The 23586-nt window shown below is 34.8% G+C and overlaps 4 protein-coding genes across 4 annotated transcripts in view; 3 read left to right on the top strand and 1 right to left on the bottom strand.

The window, feature by feature from the left end:
- Positions 1 to 23586, top strand: part of LOC119083231 (zinc finger protein 271-like) — a 700255-nt gene that overhangs the window by 347304 nt on the left and 329365 nt on the right. The window lies entirely within an intron of this gene.
- Positions 1 to 23586, bottom strand: part of LOC119083248 (roundabout homolog 2) — a 53522-nt gene that overhangs the window by 29268 nt on the left and 668 nt on the right. The gene's annotated exons all lie outside the window — the stretch shown is intronic.
- LOC119083282 lies at positions 3646 to 4608 on the top strand. Its single transcript, XM_037192971.1, has 2 exons — positions 3646 to 3892; positions 3960 to 4608. Exons 1-2 carry the CDS (start codon positions 3647 to 3649, stop codon positions 4548 to 4550), a joined length of 837 nt encoding a protein of 278 aa, XP_037048866.1. The 5' UTR covers position 3646; the 3' UTR covers positions 4551 to 4608.
- Positions 4869 to 5837, top strand: LOC119083286 (farnesol dehydrogenase-like). Its single transcript, XM_037192974.1, has 2 exons — positions 4869 to 5497; positions 5588 to 5837. Exons 1-2 carry the CDS (start codon positions 4883 to 4885, stop codon positions 5783 to 5785), a joined length of 813 nt encoding a protein of 270 aa, XP_037048869.1. The 5' UTR covers positions 4869 to 4882; the 3' UTR covers positions 5786 to 5837.

Below are 23586 nucleotides of genomic sequence, written 5' to 3'. Positions count from 1 at the left end.
GGTCATATGCTTGCCGTCTGTAACAGGTTAGAATGATTAAGATTTTCTACCTTAAAATGAACCTTGACACGAGATGCTATATTCGTGATTTGATGCAATGATTGAAGGGTTTAATTTTTATTTACTTTTTTCTAAATATCCAATCAGAAATAGTCATTCTGCAGATGTAACCACCGCTTTGCGTTTTATCGATTGAACAAATAAACAAAAATATTCCCCTCCACGCAATGTATCGTCATTGTTCTTGCACTAATTACCGTAACGAACATTCAGTTGTTGAACAGAAAAAACACACCTGAACTCACATTGAACATGAACATGGTATTATTGTGTGTACTTAACAAACCAGAATTTATTCTTCATCCCAACGAACGTTATATACAATGTGCTTACGCTAGAAACGCATGTTTCGGTATATGTCAACGACAACGAATGCCATAAATAATATTTTATTTCAACAAAAAAAAAGTGCGTCGCATTTATTCGACAATAAAACAAATAATTTTCCAAGACACCAACGAAATCCTCTCAAGAAAATATATCGGTGTGGAACAGTGACTGACTGAACCATCTTCTGTTGACATTAGAAATCGCCTTTCCTCCCAACAAATAATGTGTCGTGTGTATTGATATAAGAACAACATAGGCATTTAGCATGGTGAAAGTCGTTCGAGTATATAATGTCACATGTACCATACATACAATCATATGAACTGGAAATCATACACACATTTATAGAGATGGAGTGAGTGGTTTCATTTGTTGTATATACCACTCAAGTTTCAAGTGTTTTGTGAATTGAGGTGGAGCGGAGAGGACCTCAACAATATTTTCCCTTAACATATTCGACAGTCGAATCAAACATTCGGCTTAGTGTAAACTTGCATTATTGACATGGGAGGGTGGCGTACAACATTTTGGTATACAAACATTCAATATTATTGTATTGGCTTGACAGAGGAGACGTACATTTTAATGCACACTCCAGCTGAGTTAGATTACTGGCGGGAACACCGGGAATATATATTCATATTACGTAACGAATAAATTTCGATGGTTTTCACTCTCCACACAATTTGTAATTTGTACTATAAAAATCAATAATCAAATATTTGTATTAATTTGGTCGATGCTTAATTTCCGAGGACATCAAAGGAATTCTTTGTTTATCTATTATTCATTTGAAAATTTCCTTCGCAAATAATAATACAACGCACAACGCTCATACAAGAGTTTCTTTTATTTCAATTTTTTTTCGGGGTTAGAGACAAATATAAGGGGTTGGTTGGCGAGCAACGATGTTTTATCCATCAAGTACCTTCGGAATAATTTCGCTCTTCAAATTACACTTTATCCAGCATTGCACACTCGAAATATACAACGCTGAGCATAAAATGTCTGATACACAAAAACACACCGAACGTTTCGAAAATTGTTTAAATCCATCATTATTATGTAATAAGGATGATGAAACGTAAAGCAAAATGAATTCATTATGACAAGGGTTTATTATATTATGCGATGATGAACGTTTTCGAAAATTTTTAGGCTTTGATTAATGGAGTTGTTAACCCGATAGGAAGTACCGAGTATACGTTTGTATATTAACGAAAAAAAAAATGAAATAAAGAAAAATTGTTTGATTAATTATCTTGATTAAATGCTGATTTTTCATTAAATTTTTTTTCGTCCCTTAGAAGAATGGTAATAACAATAGTCCATGCATCTGTTGGATGTTTATTTGCCTGTGTCGCTAACTAACAATAAGCGGAAACAAAGATTCATTTCAATAAATTTTATCAAAGAAATTCATGAAATCTCTTCTGAAATCTGTAATTTAGAGCGGGGGACGAAACCACATGAAAGAAACGTACTAGATAAATGACGTGATACAGCTTGTGCCAGTAATTTATGTGTCGAAGTCTTCTTTAGCTGAACGAACCGGTTGATGAGTCTTCAAAGTTTAGACACGCGTTTATACCAGTTTAATCACTCATGCGTACTGTTGCACTTTTAATAGGTACGTAACTAGAAATGTGTAGGTAATAACTACTAGGTGTACGCGTCCTAATTGGTACGTGAAAACAGAAGTACAAATTATAAAATCCAAAGAAAACTAATTTACTTTACTAGTAAGGTAATGTGTCTATTCCCTCACAAGTGAAAACCTTTTACCTCGCTCGTAAAGTAAAACGTTATACTTTACACTTGAAATAATTTGATATCTCGTATCACGATGAGTAAAAGTACCTCGGACTGAAGCCCATCTGGATACTAGATATCAAATTACTTCACTGGTATAGTAATGTACTATTATTAAAGTTTTCTATTCATGTATGTATGACCCATGACAATGACTCATTACATGCATGTACGTACATACATGTAATGACAACTTTACGGATGGTACAGCGAATAAACCAGCATAAATCGGTGCTCACTTGTGTTTTAAGCACCTCGCTTTATAACCTGTTATTTCACCTAACAGTTTACAAATCACTTTGCTTACATACACATGAGTTCGTGAGTTCAACTCGTATCAAAAAATCCCTCTTGTAATGAAGCGCTTCCACCGCATTCAATGTAATTTACTGTTAATTGTGTCGTCTTCTTGCTCAATTTTTTAACTGATTTTTGTATTTTAAACTTGTGTTACGTATTCAAGAACAAAGAGTGCCACATCTGTGTGATGAAACGCTGGACATCGAACGCCCAACTTGATGAACATAAATTTTCCTGGTAGACATACTCCATTGGTGATTGTTCATAAATTACGTAACGCAGAGAGGGGGAGGGTTCATAATTTTTTTGTGGAAATTCTCGTACATTTTCCGTGACAGGATTGGGAATGGGGTGACGAAAATCCTCATTTTTTCGTTACGTTATTTATGAACGAACTCAAGGTTTTAATGTGAATTGCTGTTTGCTGTTTATCAGAAAAATTTAGTTTCCACTGCATAGAATAGAATGGTTTAGACCAATAGAAACAAATTATCTTCATGCATCAGTTCGCACCTATTCGAAGAGGGAAAAACATTTTAGACGCCGTCGGCATAAGTTTCGAAATGTTTTTTTGATGCACATGTCCGATTGAATTATGTCGCCTTTAGGATTGGTCTTCAAAGGTATCGAATTTCCGATAATTTTAACTCATTCTAACGTTTTGTAAATTATCACAACTCCAATGTGTGCAAGATATGGTACACAAGTTTGTTCCGTTTTAACCTATTACAAACGGCAAGCATATGACCAGTGCTATTTTCGGGTCTATTACTTCCATCGATCAAAGTATTTTTAATCGGTTGATTTGAAATCTTGTACTTCAAGTTTTTTAACATGCATTTTACAATATAAAGGAACATATTATCAAGAGCTTGTCATTATTTTTGTCGTCACCGATAACAGATGAATAGCCGGATTAGACGTGACAGTGTAACTTCATGTCCTCGTGAAATTTAATTAATCTTTTCTGAATTGAACATTCTATTTCTCATCGCGAATTAATTAAAAATGTCATAATCGTCAATCAAAAATTAGTGTACATGTTTGGTATAACATCGACAAGACTATAAAATAGTAGTAATGACAACTTGATAGACGTATCACACCCATTCCAACGTTATATAAAAGCAGCAAACGATTTGCAATGTTGAATCAGAGTATTTTTTCAAAAATGTACGCGAAGGTGTTCTGCTTACTCATTGTTATTGTCCCATCAATAATAAACGCACGTCGCGTGTACCTCCGTCCGGCTGAAGGCGGAACATCAAATGTGTATACGTTGATAAATTCGGTGTGGGGTTCTGGTGCAACATCCGAAAACCCAGATTGCAGTCATCCATCTTTTGGCAGACACATTTATCAAGGCAACGATGGTGCATTGAATAAACAAGTAATTGACTCTGAATGCTTCGGACAGCAAGCCCATTTCATCCAGAAAAATCAAATATTTCGTTTAGGTTTTCTTTTTCGTTTCGCATGTGAATCCGGATAACGACCGATGCAGAAATTTCGATCGACAACGCAACGAAATTCGACCCGATGAAGGTGACTTAACGGGAGGAAATGGCGAGCGAATGTCTTTTTCATGGATATTCAGACTACCCGATGGTTTTCAACCGTCCAACAGCTTCACTCATCTTTTCCAAATCAAGGCCGTTGGTGGCAATGACACCCAACCGTTAATTACTTTCACACCGCGAAGAGGAACACCGAACATTATGGAGGTCATTTACATAAATTCAGCACACACAACGACGAGATTGCAAACGGCTGATCTTACTCCATTTTTGAATACGTGGATTAAGGCCAGGGTTTATGTGACATATGGTGTGGCAGCTGTAGGACGCTTTTCGTTTACGCTCAGTATAAACAATGGGCGCACTCTGATGTCACATTCTGGAAACATACAGATGTGGCGTAGTGGTGCTCGTTATTATCGAGGAAAGTGGGGCATTTATCGAAGTTTGAATAATGCTCAGCAATTGAGGGATGAAATCGTAAGATTCGACAATATTTGCATTGCTAAGAATGATCCAGAGTGCACGTAATATTTTTCATGAACTTTCGAAATTGGAAATAAATTTTTTAAATTTGATTGAAGATTGATTTTTGGATTCTGAAATGACTACCATTGTCCAGCAACCCTTGTGTTCTCTTCTCACATTTAGTTTTGACTCAATTCTGTTATTTTATTGGTACTTTACAAAACTGGAACTAATCTAATACTGACTTGTTCAGCACTTGAACTTGGATGATTGGGTCGTAGAGACATGGAAAATTGCTAAATTCTAAATTTAAGATAAGCAAGCAAGCACTATCAGTTTTATTGCTATCTTCAAACTGATAAAAATGTCTGAGAAATTAATTATCCAGAAATAGCATGCAGTCGTACTTTCTCGGTCATTCAGTAAGCAACATGGAAAAGTGGAACGGAAAAATAGCCGTAGTAACAGGCGGAAGTGCTGGCATAGGCGCTCAATTTGTTAAAGATCTTGCCAAAAATGGCATTCACGTAATTGGATTAGCAAGACGGCATGAGAGGATCCAAGAAATTGCCAAAGAATTGGGTGAAACACCCGGCAAAATCTACGCTTACAAATGCGATGTTTCGGATTTACAGTCCATTAAAGATGCCTTCAAATGGATTGAAGAAACCTTTGGCTACATCCATATTCTGGTTAATAACTCTGGATGTGCGCGTAACATAAAAATCCTTAGCGACGAGGATGTAAGTCAGAAAATCGAAGAGGTAATCCGAACCAATTTCAACGGGCTTGTTCATGTTACTCGTGAAGCGTTTCGGCTGATTAAAAAGTCGAACGATTACGGATTCATCTGTAATATTAACAGCAACCTCGGCCACAGAATACCGTTTCCCATGGATAAAAATTTGTCACACAACGTTTATCAAGGATCAAAATTTGCCGTAACAGCAACAAGCGAAGTGATGCGTCAGGAGTTGATTTGTCAGGACAACGATAAGATACGAGTTACGGTAAGTAATTTTTTCGTTGACTTAAACTCTTCGGTGAAAGTTTATCGAATGTTCCAATGTTTGTTTGACCGTTTGTTTCATTTATCTTAGAGTCTATCACCCGGTGTAGTGGAAACTGAGATATTTGAAGCAGCTGGCTACATAAAAGAAGGCGAAGAACAGCTTTTTTCTAAACTACCCAGCATTCAAGCAAAAGATGTTTCTGATGCCTTCATGTATTTGCTTTCAACGCCATACTATGTCAATGTGACTGAACTTACTATTAAACATCAAAGTCAAAAAACTTAATCAATAATGCAAGACGATTCATTTTAAATAAAAACTCTGCGCTTTGATGATATTCTGATTTTACTTTACCTACCGATTCGCGATTTAGAACCATAGGCTTCAGAAAAAAGAATGTTGTGGCCAGTGAATGTTAGACGTGTAACAGAAAAATCTGCAGCGAAAGTGCAATCTCACTTATGATTAGTAAATATCTCGAAAAGAAATGACTCAACAAATTACGTTCCCTTTACAAATGAAAGAAAAGACTTCAGATAAACACAATCTGGTCGTTATCTACAAGTTTATGATATTGATTCCAACAAAATTATTCGAAAGCTAATTGTTTGCAGTCGCACTTTTTTGTGCTCAACACTTTATCAACCGGCAAAATGTAATATTTTAAGGAGCTGTGTAGTATGCACTATACTAGCACGAAACAACTACAATTTGAGTACAATAAAAAATAATACTGAACTGGGAAGATAAATAGGATATTACTTCATACTGTCACAATTTGCTTTGATTTGTCGATTAACAATATTTTACATGCTCATTTTACATGAACTCGCGAACTCACTCGTGTGGTTTTAAGCAACTCGCTTTGGAAACGGTTATTTTGACTCGTGTAGTTGCATACCACGCCTTCGGCTCGGATATGCAAACTCTACACTTGTCAAAATAACCGTTTCCAAAACTTGTTGCTTATAACCACACTTGTGAGTTCGACTCGTATCACAAAATTGATCCCTCATGTAATGAACTACCTCCACAGCATCCAATGTAATCTGTCATGAACGGTGATGTAAAAAGCACTTTACGCAGCGCGCAGTAAAGTGCTTTTTAAAATGGATTTATTTTACTAGTGAGGTAATGTGGCTATTCCCTCACTAGTGAAAACCTTTTCCCTCACTCGTAAAGTAAAACGTTATACTTTACACGTGAAATAATTTGATATCTCGTATCCAGATGAGTAAAATTATCCGAGGGCTTCAGCCAGACGATAAAAAATGACTGCCGTAGTACCGTTCCAGATGCTGTTCCAGCTGTATAGCCCTCAGAAAGAAGGAAAAAATCTGCATTTTGGGACCAACTTTTTTTCCAAGACATCTGTGGGCTTGCAGCACAAAAGTACTAGGTTGATTTATATGTGCAACGATAGTGGGTGAGGCCAGCTACAACACCCCATACTCAGTTCCGTGGGACAACGAAGCTGCAGAGAATCCGGACTCTCCGAACATTCACTATATTTTTAGTCATAACTCTCGTGGATGTACTCGCACCAAGCAGTGCGTATACTCTACCTGTAAGTCTTTCCAAGGCCGTCATTCGTACAACATTACAACAATTTAAAATAATTTTTTCTTGAGTTATTGCCGAAAAACTGTTTTCAGTACACTCTGACATGTCTTTACTTTTGAGAGCTTTTGACAGAAAATATTGTTTTTTAGAAAAAGTGAAAGATTACGTGTTTCCTAGAATTGAAAGACGAATCCAACGAGCTATCACTCATTAAAATCGGAGACCGCTTGTTCCCCAATCGCCTGAAGTCTTGGCGATATGACTCTTAAACTATACAATGAAGAAAGCTCTCTAGCAATGACACAGAACAAAATTATGTCAAATGGAGGTTTGAGGCTTTTCTATGATAAGCGAATGAAGTGCACTTTTACTTGTAATTTATCGAACTCCTTACAATCTTTTTCGTTTCAAAGATTTATGATCAATGAAAAGATTATTCACCTTCGCAACCAACTAAAATCTGCATTTGTTATACACTCAACATTTTCCAATATTCCATCGAATCGAATCGAATAAATTCTAATAAATCGCATGCACTTCCATCAGCATAATAAATAAAATATGCAAAATATGTTAAATGAAATATAAGTTCACAAGAATTGTACCAACAAAACGAGTGTAAACCAGAGAAGAGCAAAAACGGAATCGTATTTTCCGTCTTAAATAAAATTATCCTAAACTTTTCACATTCAATTCATACAATCAAACATCATTATGGAAATTTCTTAACTCAATCCTTAACTCAATAAAATTTTCAACCTCTGCTCTTTCATCTGCACCAAAGTTTTTCAGTTCTTTCACTTCTTACACTTTTTTTTGTTCTTCTCCATTCCTTTTGTATAAACAACAATAATCTAATCTCGCATATCCGGCGAACAATTTTGTGCGGCGGTGGGGGTCTCTATGGAAGTTTTTAAATCCGCTCATTCCACCGAAAATCGTATATCTATAGAACGGATATGTTGCCTAGACTTGCAGAGGTTTTGCTATGTGTGCATATAAATTTATAACCTCTCCTCTACACAATGATATCTGTTCGTTTTTCGAATTTTATGTTTGCATAAACGAGGGAAAATGAATGGAAAGCTTTTCTTTTTTACACTTCGGTGTATGAATGCATGCAAAGACTGCTGGAACAGCATAAATGAGTCATATGAATGTGTTGGTGATTTTTCTTTATCGTTTTTCGCAGGAAACAAAAAAAAAATTTGCCAAAAAACATGATATTGATTCAGACAGTGGATGAGCTATAGTCATTTTGAGAAGTGAATTTCTGGAATCTATCATTTCTGGAGAGAGAATAACTTGGAGATTCAATTAATTTCAAGTTATTGTAGGAAAGATATTCAGTTCTACGCACATCCAACATCTCATTATAGGTCAAAATTGAAAGAACATCTATCAAGTCACGAAAATCTGCCCCATTCGAAAAACGGTGCTGCTCTGTCAGTTATATCCCCTTTTTCAATCGCACAACCAACTAAGGGTGTATTGAATTCGTGCGCTTTTTAAGGTTCAAAACTGCAGAAGAAAAAACTAAAGTTTAATCTGGATAATATATTCCAATTTTGTTTCCAACTTGTTTAACCGAACGGCAATAAACGCGGCATATGTGTGGGCCATTAAGATAAGACACAGCGTTCTGTTATTTTTTGGTACGCTCTGTCGGGAAAAATTTCAACAACAAAAACGGCATTGGTTTTAGGGATTTTCTTTTATATTGCGGATGTATGTTAATTTTAAACTAAAGGAAAAATAATGGAGATTTAGGGTTAAACTTCCCTCTGCCATCCTATTTATCCTTGTTTTCCCATCTTAATGTCAAGTCTATGCGCTTTTCTGTATCGGAATTTAATAGCGAATTGGATTTACTTAATAACATTTGATGTGATGACATTTCACAAATCCCCTGGGACTATTGGGGGGAAGTGTGGCGTTGAAATGATAATATTGAGAAGGAGTGTGAGCATTGCATTGTTATTTGTTCACTTGTTGATCGTTCCGTTACGATCTTTAACCTGTTACAGACGGCAAACATATGACCAGTATTATTATCGGGTCTATTACTCCCAACGATCAAAGTATTTTTAATCTGTTGATTTGAAATCTTGTACTTCAATTTTTGTAACATACGTTTTACAATATAAAAAGGACCATATTATCCAGAGCTTGTCATTATGTCGTCGTCGTTATCGATAACAGATGAATAGCCGTATGTGATAGGATGTGGCATTACGTTGGTGTCAGTGATTATTTCAAGCGACTTAAGGTTGGCAGAATTTTATTGGGCTCAATCTAATAAAAATGTAAGACTGAAGAGCGAGTGCAGAAATATGTAGTAGAACACTGAATTGACAAGTGTCAAATTTGGAGGCTTTAGTGATAAGAGCTACCGCTTAGGATTGTTTGTATTGTATGTTTTAACCAAAGCACTAAACCAAGCACTAGAACATACAACAATGTTGTCATTATAAATGATGAGAGTTGCCGGCTTACTATATTTTGGACACACATGCGCTAGTTGTTGACAGTATTTTGGTTTCGATAGTTAAATGTTGCATCAAATCGATTGTTTTCAGCCTCTGAATATTTTTTTATGTTGTTGCTAGAAGCAGTGCTGTGGGTAGATCTTTCAATACTTATATTAGAGTTTTCAAAATAATTAGTATTTATAGTATTTATAGTAGTAGTGGATTATCGATATCATGCCGCGTCCAGATAACGGCGTAATTATGGTACTACGAACGAGTGACTAAGCTTCCGTTGCTTGAAAGATAATGTGACTTTCCAACACATCTTCAATTAAAATTTTACAGAATAGGTGAAAAACGAAAGGAATAAGCTCTAAATAGAGAAGCGCCGCAATCATTTTTATTCCATTTTTTAGCCAATCTGAAGCCGCTGTCACATCGTTATTGTAATTGATGAAACTGCTGCTTCTATTCATCAACGTATTTTCATGTGGTGAAAACACAATCTAATACTTCATTAGTTTGACAACTTATTTTGTTATATAAGACCGCACTGGTCAGCGGTCACCGTTTATTTTCGTCTTTGTTATCGATAGAAGTTGCCCACTAACAATAGATCGTCTCAAGTCGAGAGGGCCCAACTAAGTTTTAAAGCATGGAAGTATGTTACGTCGCGTCACCAAAGCAAATACCAAAATTGTGGATAGTTGCGGACAAAATGTTCATATCTGAAGCCAGATTCAAACATAGCAAAACTTCCGAAATGCATGAATAACAAACCCGACATTATTTGCATAATAGCGTATACATCGGTAGGGTGATTACAACGTGAACGATAAAACACTCAGCACGGCTGGTATCGCAATGTACAATCTTTTGTCACACGCCTGTGGATGAGAACAAAATGTTCGGCTATCTGATTCAGAAAATGGCATTCAATGAAAATAAAGGGAGTAGAGACAACAGACAGACACCTTCCAATACGTACTTCAATGCACATGGCGGGTGTGTCTAGTAAATAGTCAAATTCAGTCATTCATCAATGAATTTCCATTGAACTAATCATTTCCACTGTTTTTCGTTACGCATTTTCAACGTGAAATCGGGTCGGTTCTTAGTCTATTATTTATATTCACTTTAGTTTTTCAATTTTGAAGAAATATTTCGTTGGGGTGAATAAACGCAGCAAGTATGAGGGCGAAAATATTGCCTTACATTCAGCGTGAATGATGGTATGCATGGAAAAGGATGCGTAAAATATCGTTTAAGAGCAAACAAATCTTTCTTGTGTGAAATTGAAATGATGGATATTTCCATCAAATAACCAGTATCTGAGAGGGATCGGTCGTTTCATCCCTTTTTTTTAGAAAAAAAAAATGAAATGAAATGGTTCAAAGAACTATGAGAGGAATTTCTGTTTTATTTGGGATTGATAAACAGACGTTAATGGATGTGTTATGCGACTCAATACAACATTAATAACCGGCTAAACGAAACATGTATGAATTGTAAATATCCCGAAATGGAAACCCCTTTTTTTGTTTGCATTGAGAAATTGTGCTTCAATTTTGTTAAGTAAATAGCAAAATAATTGCAGGTGTTTGGAGACGGTACAACGAATAACGTTTTGGGTTTTGGCGCCCCAGCAACACTAGAAAAGATTAGTAGAGTTAAATTAGCGATCTAAACTCTCTGTAAAAGGAATACTTCGCGACTAATCATAATTCGTCTAACTCAATCGCAAATCAGTCAACCGGAAATCATCACACACATGCTATATGAGTATATCAGTACAATATGGAAATTAGATTTTTTTGTGCTCATCAAACCATTCACTAAATGTCTAATAATGACATCAAAATTTTGTTTGTTCGACAATGTGAAGATTGGCTGACAATTGTCGAGTAGCGGGACAAGATCAATAGATATTACTTGACAAGAAATGTATTTAACTGTATCAATGGTATGATATAGGAATTATGCGTGAACATGAACTGAAATGACCTTTTATCGACAGTCATATATGTTATTGTTGGAGGATCGTTCTGGCTAATGTAATCAATATAGTTAAACGTACTTTATAACAACCTAAGGAATAGTTATTTGCTTACCTAGGGGAGAAAGCGATGTTGCATTTCCGCTCGAGTTGGAATTTCCTACTTCTCTCAGAGGTGAACACAACGTTTTACATGAAAACATAAACAAAGTGACAGTTCTAATGAGAAAAGTTCTATTTTCTACCCACGGTAGAGAAATTGCTGGAATTTTCTCACTGGAAATGTCATTCGACCAGTCGTCAAGTAAACACAATTTTCTCATGGCCTATTGAGAGGAGGAAATAAGGCAAAACACAATGCGCGCTTGAAATGTTATTTGTTCAATGAGGGACGAAAAGTTGGAAATTTCATTTCGAGTGTGTTGTTTCACCAGAGAAAATGCCATTTCCAACTTTTAACAAAACTTTTTCACAACAAAGTCTTCCGTTGTTTCATCGGATGGGAGAAAATATCTATTTTCTAGCCTCTTCGTTGTGAAAAGGTTTTTCATGCCTGAGGCATTAATTTCGGAATTTTTCTCGTAATTTAGGCGCTCAGCATGTATCTGTTGTGGACGGTATATTTTAGGCACTTTCGCTTGTCGCCTTCACTTCGTTCGGGCAACAACTCGCAAAATTGCCTAAAATCTGTCCACAACAGATGCGTAAATAACTATTGTGTCAATATCTTGTTTGAATTTAAGAAGTAGATCAAAACATAGGTTGGGGTAGGGTAATCTCGCACACCACACAAATTCATGGTGTGCGAGATTCACCTCTAAGTGGTGAATCTCGCACAGTCATGACTTTTCGTTACATGTCGTAAAAGGACGCATACTATGATCGCGTGTGCGAGATTCCCCGACACCCATAGGTTCCACATCTTGCAGAGATATTTCACACCTTCTGACGCAGCTACAAACACATTGTTGTACAAATTTCGACCGTTCGCCGTAGTTCCTAAAAAAACGTCCAGACATATTATTATCAGGCTATTCCTAGTCGTTTCGCTCCTAGTAAATCATAGATGGCAATATGTTCCATGTTTACCACTGGTAAAGTAAGATATTTTGGTAGTGGAAGTGACTCAAATAGTAGAGCCTATAAGCGGCTGAACTGGTATGATAATGATCGATCCCCAAACCCTTTGTAGGCTCTTAAGACAGACGATTATTATTATAATTTTCACAAGCACAGTCATTTGCGTCACATTAGCATTCCTTAATGGGATTCATTTTCATAAGACATTATCATCTACCATCGGTCTGGCATAATTAGATTCAAAATTAATGAATTAATAAACAAACAAAAAATCTATTTTAATGACTAATGAGTTTTACTGTCTGGCGTACCTACTGGCTTGCCATTTAGAAATTTTTCACTTTAACCATTATAATCACATAACGATTAAATTTCGAGTATAATTTCAAATTCATACCACGTGCAACAGACGAAATAAAGAAAAAAGTTACAAATGCGTCGACTGAATACCAAATCAAATTCCACACCCTTCCAGCAAAACAACAAAACAGGTTTTATAACTTGAAAATTATATTTTCTGTAAGCGATCTGTGTACTAATTAAGAGGGTGCTAATGCCTGTCGTCGTCACATATACATTTTATTTATATATTGTTTAGTCTATAATGTACTTGTGCGTACATCATCTACATTAAATTGTCGTGTAGTCGTTGCGATATGGTAAAAGAAACGAAAGAAAATTCACTAATTACGACGAAATTATCTTTTTTATATCGCAGGAAATTCAATTTATTTTTTACAACATTTTTACTTCATTTTTACTTCAAGTTGTAATGTATAAAAAGTCCGATCGTAAATACAATAAGCCTGGTCATAAATTTCCTTTTTTTTCGCTTTTACTTTCTTTTTTGTGTAAATGCGACGACGTCATTTTCTATGTTTTTTTGTTTCCTATAAAAAAATGTAATCGAAAACTCCGAATCACATATTATTACACAAAATATCGTATTATAGAGGTTATACTCTCTGCCTTGTACAAGAGTATTAAATGAATAAACCCACAAAACGGTTTTATCTAAAATAATTAGTGATATGGATCTAGAAATATATAAACTGTTTGGTTGTTGTTAAAAGGAAGCGGTTACTGCCTGGTTTATGTCAAATATAAAATTTATGTTTAGTTAGGGCAATTAAGGAAGTTGTAGGTACAACGGAAGGTGGCCCACACCCACACCCACTTCTCGATGAATTGTTTTACGTATTTTCCTATTATGAATATAAATATTGTTTTGTGTGTAGTTTCGTTACAATATAACAAAACTATTGGGTTCTTCATGTTCATGTCGGATTGCGATATACAAGAATTTGACCGAAAATTATGGTTCTCGAGAGTTGTATTTGGTTGCCGTTTTCTTCAATTTTTTATTTTCTTCGTTTTGAACAAACAACCAACAAGGGACCGCCAGTAAAACGTAGTAATGTGCTTAAAACCATAAAACTTAAGGTAAATGTACAGTGGGTATGCTAACATCTCTGGTAAATGAAAAGAAATAAAGGAGGTAGTTACCGAAACTGAAGAGTTTGCAACAGGGTATCCCATTAAAATACAAAGCTAAGCTCACTGCTGTGTTTTGGACGTTTGTTTACCGTAAATCGCATAACACTTGAGACTATTTTTGAGAAAACATTTTCCCATATTTTCCCAAAGATATTTTTATGAAAATTAAGGAAAACATGGAAAATCTAGGAAAATTCAAGAAAATACGCGAAAAACTTTTCCCAAAAATAGTCCCCGCACACATTAATTGAACGTTTAAAGTGGAAATATTTGCATAAAAATGTGAAGCTTCAAGTTAATGTAGAGGCCTACAATGTATTGCACTATTGGATATTACGGGTTCAGATACCAGAGACTCACTTATTGTTCTCTTACCTTCTTTCTGGTTTTATATATTTTGCCCTAACATTGAGAGGAATACCAAGAAGATATGTAAAATCGATTGAATACTATCCTTGTGCCATACTCTAAACTGGCAAAAATATTTTGACTATCGCCTATCAGTTCGGTCCTGAGTCATGTCTCCTGATGGTAACAGAGTTGATGACCGCGAAAGAATTAACAGGACGGAATCGTATCGTTGTAAAGTACAGCCATTTTCACTAAGCCGAAAATTTTCGACAATTTAATTACAACTTTCAAGTTTAACTTAATAAATCCCTACAATTCAACAAAAAAAAGTTCTTGCATCTTTCACCACTCCAGTCATTTGTCATTAGTTACCACTTCAGACGTCAGCCCATAACTGCATTTAATTCACATTTCCCAAACGACCCCCAAAAATAATTTGTAGAACCCACAATTGTTTAAACTCTCCACCCTCCCTCATGCCTTTACTATACAAACCTACACTGACAAAAAAGAGCAAAATGTTTTCTTGCTATGCAGGGATTTATAAAATAGAAAAATTCGATGCACAATTAGCTTTACCCGCTTATTTGTTCCATTCCATTACTTTTCTGCAATGTAGCCGAGATGGGCATTTTAATATAAATAATACAACGGGCAGCATATAATGCTCTGGCCCTACTGGAATGAATACTCTTTAAATGTGTATAACCTTATGAACGTTGATTTTTGGGTGGGTGGTTGGTTGTTTTAGTCGCTGACTGACTGACATCATCATCGATCGAATGTATAGAAGCTTGACTGTGTTTTATATAAACAAAAAAAGGAGGTTCTATAGATGTCTTTATACGATACATAATTTCGCCATGAGAATAATTAACATAACAAAAGGAACACTTAGCATGTCTGAATCGAATAAAATACTGTAGTGGAAAATGATGGTAAATTGAATGAATTCCACGGTCTACAGATGGCACTCGTTCCGGCATTGTTAGCTGACTATAATGGCATAAGTAATAATGCCACAATTAAAATGTAATTAAAAATTGTTCCTTATGTTAACAGCTTAAGGCGCAAGATTACGCTCACCATATCAAAACTTTACTGGTATCTTGTAAAAAAATCTTGCAAAAGTGTTGTACCATCGTACCATGAAGTACATTTATATGCACAATATAAATTTTGTATTGAAAGTTCAAACCGTTTCCATGTTCAGCACTTTGAACACAGAGGTGGAGGACTACTTCTGTTCAAAAATAAGTTTCATTTGCAAAATTCTTTTAGTGCTTGACCACGCACAATGGAAGTGGACGTTAGACTGAATACTCTTTTTGTATGTAACTGCAGCGCTTAATCTGTTTAGGGTGAGTTAACATTAAACCTGTCCGAATTCCTCATAGACGGATGTAACGAAACTCGTTACGCCACTGGTTGCTAACTCAATATTTCAGGCCATTAACAACTGGCGAACTGCTCGCTAAACAGTGTTCATTGTTGTCTTTATATTATCTTGTAAAAGCGTTATGTGAAAGTAACATGCTTTGTTTAATGTTTTATGTTACAGTACGGTATTCATGTTACACGGAGAATAACTGGCAACCATAAATTGTTCGCCTTAACCGTTTCGATAAATTAGAATTATTTTCGTTTTCTCCAACTTTACCTACACACACTCATATAAATACGAAATAGGTTATCTCGCTGGAACGTTCGCTTGTAAATCACGTTCACGAACGAATATAAATTCGACAACTTGTTACGATTTATTGTGTCGGATCTTCCACTTGGTGTAAATATATTTCCACACACACAGAAAAACGGGGTCTCATTAATTTGGTACATCAAACAACCCATCTACGTATAAGTATATGATTTGCGAATCGTTTCCATCTAAATCGTATCACAACCGCGCGATGGTTCAAATATACATACTTAGCGTACATAAAAAGCATATAACAGAGAGATATTTATCATACGAAATTACTTTTCCAACATCGAAAAACTCATGACAAAACAGTTTCCATTCTCATTTTTTTTGTGAAAAATATCTTTTTTTCAAATATTATTTTCCCATGCCCTTCTCGTAATGAGCTTTTTCCTGAGTAATAAACGACAAACTTTGTGCAGTGTGTCATCTATACAGCATTTGCACAAAATTCATATAATACTATGTAGTATAAAATGCAACACGCCAGCACTTTGGAAAATGTTATATGAAAAAAAAATGAAGTTCTCAAAATAATCTGTTTGAGTTTTCATTTAAAATATTTAAAATCAACATTTTCGTAAGGGCATATAGAATATGAACGTTTATGAACGTTTTTACATTTTGCGAACGGATTTTTATTGTCATAATATCATCTTCATGGAGTGCGGATTATATTGTATACGAGAGAGATTTTTTTGCAAAATATGCAGAGGAAACAAAAATATAAATTGTTGAATGGTTTATGTGAATTACTTATATATTGTTGTTGACGATGGCTCGGTAGAATACATTGCAATTAAGCTTTTGGGAAATGCACATTAGGGTTCGTTTTTTGCGGGTAAGCTCTTTTTCAAGTGACACTTGGTCGGAAATTTCAGTTTTTAATTATTTTTTTTGGTTTTCGAAATATTTTATCGAAATCAACGAACCGAACAAAAAGATTAACCACGCGAAACATTTGCATCTTTCGAACAATTAGTGTTGTGAAGTATACAACAGCCTTTTTAGTTATTTAGTTATTCATTTAAACTGAATTCTTGTTTTATGTTTCTTTAATCCACACATCAACTTAATATTACTTTTTGACCACGAAGTACTAGATTTTGATATGGTACACTTCTGGAAGTATTTAAATGAAAAAGTGGATTTAATAGCTGCAAAGTCCTTCAATTTGACATTTAACCCTTTAATAATCTAAAAATTTCACGATATCTACTTCAAATCAATTAGCATGAATAGTCTTGGGATAATCTCTTTGTAGGCCTGCTAAGAGAACCAAAAGTAATTACATGTACATTTCGAGGGGCGAAAGCTCGATACATCACACGGAAAAGTACTTTCAGACTTCAGTCCTTTGTGACGGAAATGACTATTTTATTGACGGTTGGTTGGATGATATTTCTAGTAAGAAAAGTGCAGTGTGTTCTCTCCAGTGGGGAGAAAATAAAAGAAAATAGAACTTTTCTCACTTGAACTGTCATTTTGTTCATGTTTTCAAAAATGGTGTGATAAATCGATGTTTTTTGTGTCTTAGCACAGCACTGCTACTAGCACGAACATGGAAAATATTCGGAGGCTGATGAAATCACAGTAGGCACTGCGTTTCTGTTATACAGATAGATGACTTGTTTTCGTTGTATGAGTTAAAACATACAATACAAACAATCCTAAGCGGTAGCTCGTATCACTAAAGCCTCCAAATTTGACTCTTGTCAATTCAGTATTCATGCTAGTAGCAGAGCTGTGTTCACTTCTGGGAGAAATATAAGATTCCAACTCGAGCGAAATGAACAAACATGTTACTATTTAAATGGGCACGGGAACAGTCGCAACTGCCATGTGTTAGCGCTATCTCTACAATCAATTGCAGTCGTTTGACCGAACCTGAGCACCTTATGTAGTTCTACAATTTACGGAAGAAAGTTATGTTGTTTACAGATGAATGATGGATGTACAAAAGGTCGAAACTGTCGAACAAAAACAAGGATAAAAATTCAAGTTTTTCATCCGTCCTATTAACAAATTACCATAATGAGGTATCTGACGAATTTTCTGCACCAATCGAGATTGAATGCACTCAACAGGCACTTGATACATAGTCGAAATTTTATTTTTCTCGTCTTTGTATTTTTGCATAATTGTTTGCCTAATTCTGGGAAGCGAGTGACCATAGCACTGCTCCTAGCATTAACACTCATCATGTCATATGTCAAAAAGTCTATAAATTTTGATACATGTAAGAATTCATGTGTTGTGTCACACCAAGAAAGTATAACAACTGTCTAAATGAAAAAAATGCAAAGCCTATTATGATACCATGACTGATGGTCCAACAACTTTCAAACATTTTCTATTTGAATGCTAAGAACAGTGCTATGTTTCAACCTAATACGAAATATTAGTTAATCATGGCGTATTGTCAATAAATTCTCTAAAAGACTGAATTGATTGGCCATGCGAAGCCGAACCTGATTTTGGACAAATAAATTAATTGAAGTGAATGGATGTGCAAAGTTTCTGTATAGTTGTCAAAGAACTAAAGACTAAAGATAACTTCGCATTAGGTGTATTTCGGGTTCCTAATAGGAACTTTCTATGTAAAACTATACAGACTACAGTCATTCTCAAGACTTTTAGATAATTTCTTGTTCGGAAATGTTACAAATTCGAAATGTTACATAATGTAAGTAGCTAAACTATGGAAAAGGAAATGTTCGCTTACAAATTCGATGTGAGGAAGTAGCTAAACAAATGAATCGAAATTCAAAGCACATAAAAGTAGGTCGAATTAATAATTCTGTCTTTCATTACATTTATATATATTTATCTAACCATGAAACCATACCGAAAACATTTTACCTGTTCCCACAAACCATATTAAATAATACGTCCCGTGTTGCCGAAGTGAAATATAAACTTCTAATGTTCTAAATTCTATTACGTTGGAATGAAATGTATAAGACTCAATTTTCCAATTTACATGAAAACACATTTTCATTCTATGGCAGCGGGTACCCATAATGTAATGTTTATCAGGTATAGAAAAGGAAAATATCTTTGAATCGAAACGCTTGATGATATATATACGATACATTATCGTTAACACATCTAGCGCCTCGGTGTGATGTGAGTGAATAAGAAACGTCTCAAGTCTTAAAGTTTAATTTGCAATGCAAATTTATGTTGTCGTTAAACCGTTTGGGAAGGTCTTAGTTTGTTGAAGATTATTGTTTTGGGTTAATGATAAACGGGAATTGCTCGCTGGTACCAGACAATTCACCGAGGAAAAGTCTTCGATAGATATGCTAAATGGTGTACAGACCGAGCAGACGTCTACTTTGTGTTTGGTTGAATGTTTCTGGGATATATAATTACTCAATTTAGATTAATCTTCCGATCGTTGGTATAATGAATTTTTAATTGGCTTTCCGGATACTAACGGTTTTGTTAATTTAGAAATGGAAACGGCAAATTTTCCGGTTTCATTTTTACATTCATTGGGCCGTTGTGATAGTTGTATATCGTTTAGGCAAAAGTATTAATCACACCTTCGCCACATTTAAACCGAAAATAACTCTTCATCGAGCGACAAAGACCATCAAACAGCGAAATATGAAAATTAGAAAACGAATTAGCACGATTTTCGTCTTTATGTTTCCTCTTGCTTAGTCATGAAAAAGACCAATAATCCGTAATGTTCTGAAAGCCTCCATCAAGGACATATAATATATGTATTGTCCCGTCACGCCTATATCGTAAGCTCTTTCATTTTATTTGCGTAATCAACATAAATAAAACGAACACCACAAAGCCTACACCAATAATGTTTATTAATGAATGGGAACTGATGTAAACGCAAAAAAATACGTTACTTAATAAAGTCCATAATCACACCATCAACATACATTAGAAGGACCTACGTCTACAAATGTTCGCTTATTCGGTCACCACAACCATGAAAATAGGTTTTATAAAGCACAAAATTGGTTAAGATATACACAGCAAAAGAGAGCAGCGAAAGAGTGGAATATTCAAGTAAATTTTCAGTTTACACGCACTTAACGTTTTGGTGGCCTTTCATGTATAATTAATTTTGAATTAGAATGAAAACATTTGTGTACAGTGTACACAACAAATACACATGTTGCATGCTAACGGCAATTACCAGGAAATTATCAATAAATTTTGTGTGGGGGAAAACTTTTCTTAAACAAATAAACAAAAGTTTTAGCTTTGATTTGGTGGCTTTGGAACACTCTGTAACCACAGAGAAAATGGATGGATATCCTAGTCAATCAAATTTAAAATGCAAAAAGCAGATCCGTAGACAAATTGAGGCGTATTCCGTATTATCCTAACTCAAAATTAGAAGAGGTGGTAGATGATATAAATTATCGAAGAAGATTTCCTGACTTAGTGCTAATGCGAACTTTCGTGAATTTTTCCGATAGGGAGTTCTATTAAGAAACAATTATGTCAGCATACATTAAAAATCTAGAGCCTTTAGGCCAGTTTCCAATAATTCTAGACTATCTTTGACACTATCAGGAGTAAATCAATCAAAAGATGTAACAGCCAAAGAAACAACTTATCCAAATGGTGTGATTTAAATGACATTTAGATCAATTTAATATCACACAGCATAGCTCTTGAGGAACTGGTATGCGTGACTAGATTTTTAAAATGTTCCAATTTAAGTCTGCTCTGTAAATTTTCCAAATAAAAGATCTCGTTATTAACGAGTCGTTAAAAAATCGTGGGAAAATAATGTTCAATTTACCGAAAGTTCTGACAAAGTCTTTAGTCATCATCCACGTTTGTGGTCAGTATTTACTCAGGAGCTATTGCTACTAACGATGTAATTCGAGACTCAATTACACCAATCATTGTCAATTATGTGTCTCTATTAATCCTACATCCTCTGTTAATTACTTAGTTGTTATCACTATCAAACACATTTTTGTATTTAACATTAATTAATACAAATATAATTACGGATAAACGCTTTGTTTGATTAATTATATTACTAATGGGTGCTCGAAAGTCAATCAAGCTATTCATATTCCCATACCCATTGTACCTGCATACAAGCCATTTGGCTTTGTATCACAAAAGGATTATTATTCCGCGGAAACCGATTATTTCAACTTCGAATACAATATCCTCGTTTGAATACGATCAATAAGTGGAATGTAAGCTATAATTGAAAAAGACGTTTTCATTTGAAATATAGGGGTGCAATAAATGTGAAATGCAATTTATAACGTTGAGACCACATTCACTCGCGATGAAATTAAGTCACTTATGTATTTAATGTGGAGAAAAAAATCAATTCAGATAATGTTAAAAGACGGGGACTCTAAAAAGCGATAAATCAACCAGCTGTACGGTTTTAATAAAGAATTTTGTAGACTAATTAATAGTAATTCGAAGTGATGAAGCAGTAATGGGGTCCTATTTTGGAGCATCGCATTGAAAATGGATTAATAATTAATGTGTTTTTGAGCACAAAGCTTCCGTAACTGTTTTTTCAACAAGTTTGTATATTCGAGCCGAAGGCGAAACAAGTAATGAAGTACGTAGCAGCATCCAATGTATTCTGGTTAACTATCTGCACGATGAAAAAGTTGATTTTTTTTATAGGAAACCGAAATTAGTCCACATGTAATGGACCATTTTCGCCGTTGGTGAATTGCTGTGTAATGGTCAACTTTCGCATGGGGGTATGGGTAAATTTTGCGGGTCGAAAATTGTTCTTTACTTCAAATATCATCAACTTTCAACAATTAACATCCATTACAAAATTCGGTATAGAAGTTGAAAAGTCGAGATTTCGTGTGTTTATTGACCTCAGCTTCGCCTCGGATTAACAAAATTCACACTACTTTTCGACTTGTTACTTCTCGTCATGTAAATGACTATGTTGTCTGTAATTTACATACTAGATCCGCCGATTCGTTCCTATCCGCCTTAAATAATCTACAAAGAAAATCTTTACCGCAAGTTCGAATGGTTAATATCAAGGCTCGACACATTGCGTTCTTTTAATATTTAAAGCGTATTTGATAGAAATGAAAACTGCTTATAGCGGTCGATCAAATACCTTCCACCCCTAATGTAATTATACCATAAATTAAATAAATGCACAGCATTATTTTTGTGTAGTAGATTGTATAGTGTAGGTCGTGGCAGCACTATATTAGTTATTTTTCTGTATACATTTTATGAATTATGAAATCTACAACAGGTGTTTGAGAATAATACAAAAAAAATCCTTATTTCCGTAAGGGGTAGATGTCGTACGTTTTCTTTGTATTAGAATATGTCCAACAGAACATTATTATTTCAAAATTTTGCTTCATATCACGAAAAGGATTTGTGCTTCCACACATGTATGTCTTAGTCACTGTGAAATGATAATAAATGAATTTTAAAAAAATGGTTCCCTTATGTTGCAACTCATGAACTCTAAAGAATTTTCTTTGTACTGTGTGGGCTAGATTTTTGTAAATTTTAGTGTAATGAGAGTCTTTTAAGGATCTTGAAAGAAATTAGTTTTAATGCTCATTTCAATACAGTAATACTCAGTTCCCGGGATGCAGTCAGGAAATTAATATCGTTCTTGAACCGATAGTAGACAGGGTAAGTGTGAGCAGCTTTCTAGCTGAAATAATTTAATGTTGGTTCGGCGCTGTAGCAAATCAATTAGTAGAAAAAACTATTTCAAGAAATTGAGTTATGATACTAGCTATACTATCATTAAATCTGCTACTTCCTTCGTTTAAAGTATTCTATTTAAAGATAGATTCTATTACTTCACTAGTTTTAACATTCATTCATTTTTAATAAGATCGTCGTCGTTGTCGACAACAGATGATTAGCGAATTCTCAAAGAAATTTACTAATTTTCTTGAATTCTGAAAAACCATAACCTTAAACTCAAGACGTCCCAACTCCACCGTTTATTTCTTCCGACAAACACAAAAAAAATGTATCCATTGTTTCCACGATGAATACAACCTACACAATTGTTTCACGAAGTGCTTCAACATATAAATTTAAACTTGAGCAAGTTCCCAAATACATAGACAAATTTAGACAAATTTACAGCCCATATATCTTCCACACAACGTTAGACCGACCCAAGAGTATTATACAATTTTCTTTCGGAAAAACTCAACAGTCAACTCTTGTACACTTTCTCCATTCATGGCATTATACATTTGTATTCACCGAGCCAAAACCAAGCATAAATATCTCAAGATTCTTATATATGTGCGTTATATATACACGACCGACAATGTAACGTTGTTTTCTGTGTGTTGTAGAAAATAAAAATGTTTTTTTTTTCTTCTGCTTTTTGTTTTGTTTTCGGTAAATAAAAATTGAAGTTCCTGTTACGATTGTGTATACATGGCAGCTT

Source organism: Bradysia coprophila, unplaced genomic scaffold (genome assembly GCF_014529535.1).
Source record: "Bradysia coprophila strain Holo2 unplaced genomic scaffold, BU_Bcop_v1 contig_583, whole genome shotgun sequence".
Taxonomy (NCBI): domain Eukaryota; kingdom Metazoa; phylum Arthropoda; class Insecta; order Diptera; family Sciaridae; genus Bradysia; species Bradysia coprophila.
This window is presented reverse-complemented; position numbering and strand designations above follow the sequence as displayed.